At 35.9% G+C, this 6,307-nt stretch overlaps 1 protein-coding gene across 1 annotated transcript; it reads left to right on the forward strand.

Moving 5' to 3' along the window:
• Window positions 1-83: 83 nt before the first annotated feature.
• Window positions 84-5,956, forward strand: LOC108688260 (FYVE, RhoGEF and PH domain-containing protein 4-like). The gene is made up of 7 exons (XM_018194441.1): window positions 84-542; window positions 3,138-3,593; window positions 3,685-4,400; window positions 4,512-4,717; window positions 4,797-5,162; window positions 5,252-5,697; window positions 5,782-5,956. Exons 2-7 carry the CDS (start codon window positions 3,139-3,141, stop codon window positions 5,885-5,887), a joined length of 2,295 nt encoding a protein of 764 aa, XP_018049930.1. The 5' UTR covers window positions 84-542; window position 3,138; the 3' UTR covers window positions 5,888-5,956.
• Window positions 5,957-6,307: the final 351 nt, after the last annotated feature.

A 6,307-nucleotide genomic window follows, 5' to 3' on the forward strand; every position in this document is an offset into this window, starting at 1 on the left:
TTTTTCAGTTATGCGTATCGTCGTCGACATCGTTGGCGTCGCGAAGATTCATCAGCCTATCACCGAGTGGCGAGTATCGACGCGATCCGTCAGACGAACCCAGACGTCCCAGACGAACCAGTGTTAAATCATCATACCTTGTCACTGGTACCTCTTGGCGTTATAAATTTACATCGGCGTTTCGGCAAGTGCATGGTGTAACTTGAAACAATATTTCGGTGTTTCCATCGTGACTTGTTCTTGTCTAAACGGGTCCCAGCGCATTCAAGCTCGGCTCCGTTACGTCAACCTCACGTCAGTCACGTCGTTAATTACCGCGAACGCGGGTACATATATACACAGTGTAGACTATCGTGATGCGGTAACCCGTTAATCAGCCGTTCGTTCGACCATGGACGCCGATGATTTCGTTAAGCATTAAGCTTGAAAGAAATATCGATCTAAATCAAAGCTTCGCTTCGCCTAAACGATCATTATGCTTGCGCCGATCCGCGTGCGCCTGTTGCTGTTCTGCTACACTACGAGCGATCCCGAGGCAAAAGGTAATGATGGTATTTGAGCGCGATCTCTGTGTCTCTTTCTTTCCCTGTGTCTTCCTCTTTGCTTCTCACGTGCTCCTCTTCCGTTTTTGCTCGCTGCGCAGCATCGACGTAAATCCCGTGTTTAATTTTCAACCGTAGGAGAGAGTGCAGATCGCGAATATAGATTCGCGCCGGTCAACAGGATCCCACTAGAAGGCGAAGGGCGTAGTACCTTATGACGAAGCCATGTACACCTGCCATCCCTTTATCCCTTGACTTACGGCATTCGATATTTTTGGAATCGGAACATCTTGCTCCGCGAAATTGATCGAGAATAACAAATCACTTTGATTCACATTCTTCTTGATTTTTTTCAATTGAAGGTTCAAGGTAGACGATTAATTTGCCACTTGTCTTGCCCATCAATTCCGTGTTAACCGGGTGCACTAGATGTAAATAGATAATTTCTATTTTTAGAGTGTCATCTTTTTTTAATTTCAAAATTTTTTATCTTATTTTAATAAATCGAGAATCTTTTTTTATTTATTGTATTTAAAACACAACATTGTCTTGATTATAAAAAAAGAGGAAAGGAACTTAAAGTTAATAGTGAGAATTAAAATAGAGCAGAATAAAAATTTATTTGATCTTTTAAAATATTTTTTTAATTAATTTATTTTTTTATAACGTACCTGTTTGCTAGTTATATTCTAAATTGTAGTCTAGAGACAGTAAAATCTGATTTTAGATAAAATGCATTAATTATTACATCTATTAGGTGTGGGAAAAAGTTCGTGGCGTTTTTCCCGTTAGATGGCATTAAAAAAACGCCACGAACTTTTTCCCACATCTAATATTTATCAGTATGGTAATGTCAAATCTACTGGAAATGCTAAGTTAAGATTTTATAATCCAAATGAATATAAGATAAGAGTATAATTTATGAAGTTCATTTGAGATATCTGTTTCTTTTTTTGATCTCATACAAATTATGGATTTATTGTCTTAAACATAAGGAAATTTGCTACATGAACTTCCACGATTGTTAATGTATAAATAATATTTTTATAAAACGGTAAGAAATTTGCAAACAATTAATAAACACGGAGGCTCATACAGGCAATTTATTTATATTTGATTTGTTCTTGGAGTCATAAAACTATATTTATTTCAATATATATATTTATTTTATTATTTTATTCTCGTAAAAAAAATTTTAATTTTTAAGACAGCGATGAATGAAAATAAATAATTTTGCTGCTTTAAATAATATTACTAATTCGATGTTACCTCAAGGCGATGTTCTTCATTCTCCACAGGGACGATTTGCTCCTTGGGCTTCTGTGCCGTTATAAATAAATTTAGATAAGTCTTCACTTCTCTCTAGTGACTAGAAACAGGACGTAAAGTGCAAAGTGGAAAGCCGCATTTGAGATCGTTTTAAAGTGAATCTCGGCCTATTAATCGTTTGAGGATAGTCGTGTATTCATTCTGCTGGTCTGACGACACCGATGCGTTGATATAAGATAATAATAGTCGTCTGTATTTACATCGCAGATGCAGCATCAGAAAACGGCGAGTCTAGGCACGTTGAGCAATGATATTCGTCGACAAATTAAGCTGAAAATTTAATACTAAGAACGTATATTTTCGAGTCCATCAATTGTTAGAAGAGGCAATATTCAATCGAGACTTATACTTTCACGTTTTTTATGTATCATTCAAAAAGAACAAATTAAAAAAATTCTTTGAATTCGCTCTCGTGTCTTTTAATGCGCGAGTATGTTGCAAGAATCGTATGTTTACGCTCGTTTGCAGGCACACGTTCGTCTGCATGTTCGTTTATTCGTTCATTCGTTCTACTCAAATCACGCCGAGTGTCAATTAGTGATGCCGACGTGAGCGTTCTCGTCCGCACGCTGGAACGAGCCGGCACGTTAATTTTAGCGTAATGGATTGATCTAAGAGGAGGATGCGTTTTTAAATAGCCTCTCCAAAGAGATCTATCGCGCACTCGTTTTTCGGAACCACCATGAAAATATTATATATATTTTAGAGAGAGTCAAGATCATTTATTAAATAAAATGTATTTATTAAATAAAATATATTTATTAAATAAAATGTTCCGTAATGTTTGCACCGGAAAATCAGCGTGGAATTTGAAGCGTGATAGATTTGCGATATGCCAATATGAACATGAATTAACGACATTATTTATCGTCATAAAGAAAAAAGTTTCAAGTAGATTAATTGAGTCAGCATTGCGATAAGAAACAACACGCGCGTGAACAAAGTTTCTTTATATTTATTGTTAAAAGTTAAAGAAGAAACTATCAGTATCCTTAGTAATTTGCAACGATTCGTGGCAACATTTATTTGAAGAGCTCGTAAAATTGTACTATTAGTGAAATATTACGAAAGCCAAACATATCCATAATATTAATATATTATTCTTTTAATTTTATACTTATTTCATTTTTGAATTCTACGCATAGTATACATTGTAACATTCACATGCCATATATTCTCGCCGTATCATTTCTTCTGTTCGTGTCCTAATTGTTCCTATGTACAAGATATGCGATAATTGTCTACAATTAGCAACACTGACCGTAGAATGCAACGAAGTCAGCTGAGGGACCTCTCATCCTGGATGACGCGATTATTCCCAGAGCCTGGAGACGGTAGTAATCGGATGACCGAGGGATTCAAAATGTTCGGTTCGAAAAACAGCTCGCCTACTAGCACATTTTATACTGATCTAGAAATCACAGAGGACAAACAGGAATTTCAGCAGGAGAACGAACATTCCAAAACAGCGGAACAGAGCACAACCAACGAAAATGGGAACTCGCAAGATTCGGATACAGCAACAGGTGTTGAGGAGCAACGCTATGTCAGACATTCCTTCCACAGGATCGCCAGTTTCGGTGGCTTTCCGCGATTTCAGTCCTTCGTCATGTCCGCTTCCACACCCGCTGAATGCATCGATATTACGAGGCATGAAGAAACTTCAACGGAAACGTCTTATATTAAAATGTCGCATAGTGTTCTAGAGTATAGAAGTAGCAGGTGTGTAAAGATCTCATGAAAAGAGTAATGTAATTTATATATCTTTGATTAAACAATTTTTTTAAATTTGTATCTTTAAAAATGTATACAGGTACGTAGCTTCAGAAAGAAGGTCTCATCAGTATACATTAGATACCTACGCGGTAAGCGAATCCGAGAGTGAAGAAGAGTCAGAAGAAACTAGATCTTCAGAAACAGATTCTGCCATAGTGGCTGATCATACGGAAGAGTTGATATCGGAGCCTAAACTACTAGCGAAGAAAGGTTCGCCTGATTCGAAACGAAAGAAAGCATTACGTGTAGCACAAGAGTTACTAGCGACTGAAAAAAATTATGTGAATATTCTGCATCTGATCGATCAAGTATTCCAATTCAGAGTCGATCAGGAAAACAGAGCGCATCCAATGTTCCCTCCAGAGACTGTCCAACACATGTTTTCAAATATTAAATCTATTTATAAATTCCACAACGATTTTCTATTGCCGCAATTTGAAGAGAGAATGCAATGTTGGGATTCAAATCCGAGAATCGGTGACATAATGAAGAACTTTGCACCATTTCTTAAAATGTATACAGAGTATGTAAAGAATTTTGATTATGCCATGAATTTGATAAGCACATTGCAGAATAAAGTTCCCAGATTTGCAGCGATTGTTAATGAAATTCAGAAGCTCAATGAATGCGCTAAATTATCGTTAGCACATCATATGTTGAGTCCTATACAGAGGCTGCCGCGATACGAGCTACTTCTCAAGGATTATTTACGAAATCTCACTGAAGACAATCCAGATTATGAAGACACAAAAAGTAAGTAAAATTACAAAAATACATATCTTTTGTTTTTCAAAATATTGTGTAATCTATATTTTTACGAATTATGATTGTTTATTGAAAAATATTTGTAACGTTAAATTTCAGAGGCTCTGGAGTTAGTATCAACCGCTGCAAATCATACAAATGAAGCAATGAAAAAAATCGATAAATTTAAAAAACTTCTGGAAATTCAAGAGAGTATATACGATGCAACTGATCTAGTCAGTGCGACTCGCGAACTAATAAAAGAAGGACGTATAGTGAAAATTTCAGCGCGTAGTGGCGATCATCAAGAGAGACATTTGTTTTTGGTATTTGTTTTTGGTTATTATTTTACATAAGTATGTTAATATTTATAAAATGGATATTCAACTATTGATTTCTTTCCAGTTTAGTGATTTATTATTACTCTGCTCAATAAGACTGATACCCGGTCCTATGTATCGATTAAGAGCTAAATTTATGGTGGAAAATTTACAAGTAGTTGAGGGAGACAATCTAGAAACCGCAAATACTTTTTATATAAGGGATGAAAATAAAAGTGTCGAATTATATACACATGCTGTCGCGGAAAAAGCAGCATGGCTGGATGCACTGTTCCAAACGATGCAAGAGATCATGAGACGTAAAGCTAGCCTAAAAACTGGGAATGTTAAAACTTCTTTGGTTAAAACTGATGATGTAACTAGGTGCATGGTTTGCGAAGTTAGTTTTTCTGTGATGAAGCGAAAGCACAATTGTCGGGCTTGTGGAATAGTATGTATTATGAAGATTAATCTCTCGTGACAAATTATTTTATAATAATGGTTATTCAACATCTCTGTGATAATTTCATCTTTTTCCAGGTGGTTTGCAGTAAATGCTCAAATCAGAAATTATTATTTGAAGACAATAAGAATATGAGAGTATGCAGATTATGTCATGCCGCGCTAACTCAACCGCTCACCAAATCACCGTCGTCACCGTCTGGACCAGTGCCAAGTTTACTACAAGTATCGGCGAATGCGCCATCAGTATTATCCGGATACCTGTTACTAAAGACGCAGGCCAGTAAGCCTTGGACAAAACGATGGTTCGCATTGCACGTTGACTTCGTTTTGTATTCATTCAAATCCGAATCAGAAAGTATGGCCATGACAGCGACGCCTATGCCGGGATTTATGGTTACGGAAGGTACAAAATTACCCGATGAAGACCCTTTGAACACGAAAGATCGGATAAGAGCATTTAAGATGCATCATTCGAGAAAATATTATTATCTCCAAGCATCTTCTCAAGAGGACAAAGAAAAGTGAGTATCAAAATTGTTCGAATAATTTGTATCTTGTGTAAATAAATGAATAATACTAATATTATATATTCATGAAACTTATAGATGGATGCACACATTGGAGTTGGCTACGAAAGCTGAACTACCTCATCTTATGCAGGTGGAAAATGAAAGCGCACAAGAAAGTCAATCAATGAACGATGTACAATGAATATGCGTACCTTTTTATCTACCAAACTAGCCAATTTTTTACTATTATATTCGTGAATGAGAAGACGATATGGCAATGTAAGATAATCGTTAGTAGTTAATTAGCTATATTTAAAATGACGTTAACTCTTATGTTTTATATATATATATATATATATATATATTGTTATTAGTATATATGTACACTACAAGAGAGAAATCGAGTCAATAGCGGCTACTGCCGAAATGCTTGTTGTTTTGTATAATGTTCTGTTATAATATATTTATAAATATATATGTCTATCACGATACGCTGTGCTGACCGTAATTTGCAATGGAAGTCGATACGTCGCAATGCTTGAAAGTTAATTATGCGCTTCAGTGATAGTATGTTATTTAAGCTACGAGATTGTTATTATCAAAATCGATTTTTTAGGCACGC

This window comes from Atta colombica, unplaced genomic scaffold (genome assembly GCF_001594045.1).
Source record: "Atta colombica isolate Treedump-2 unplaced genomic scaffold, Acol1.0 scaffold228, whole genome shotgun sequence".
Classification (NCBI taxonomy): domain Eukaryota; kingdom Metazoa; phylum Arthropoda; class Insecta; order Hymenoptera; family Formicidae; genus Atta; species Atta colombica.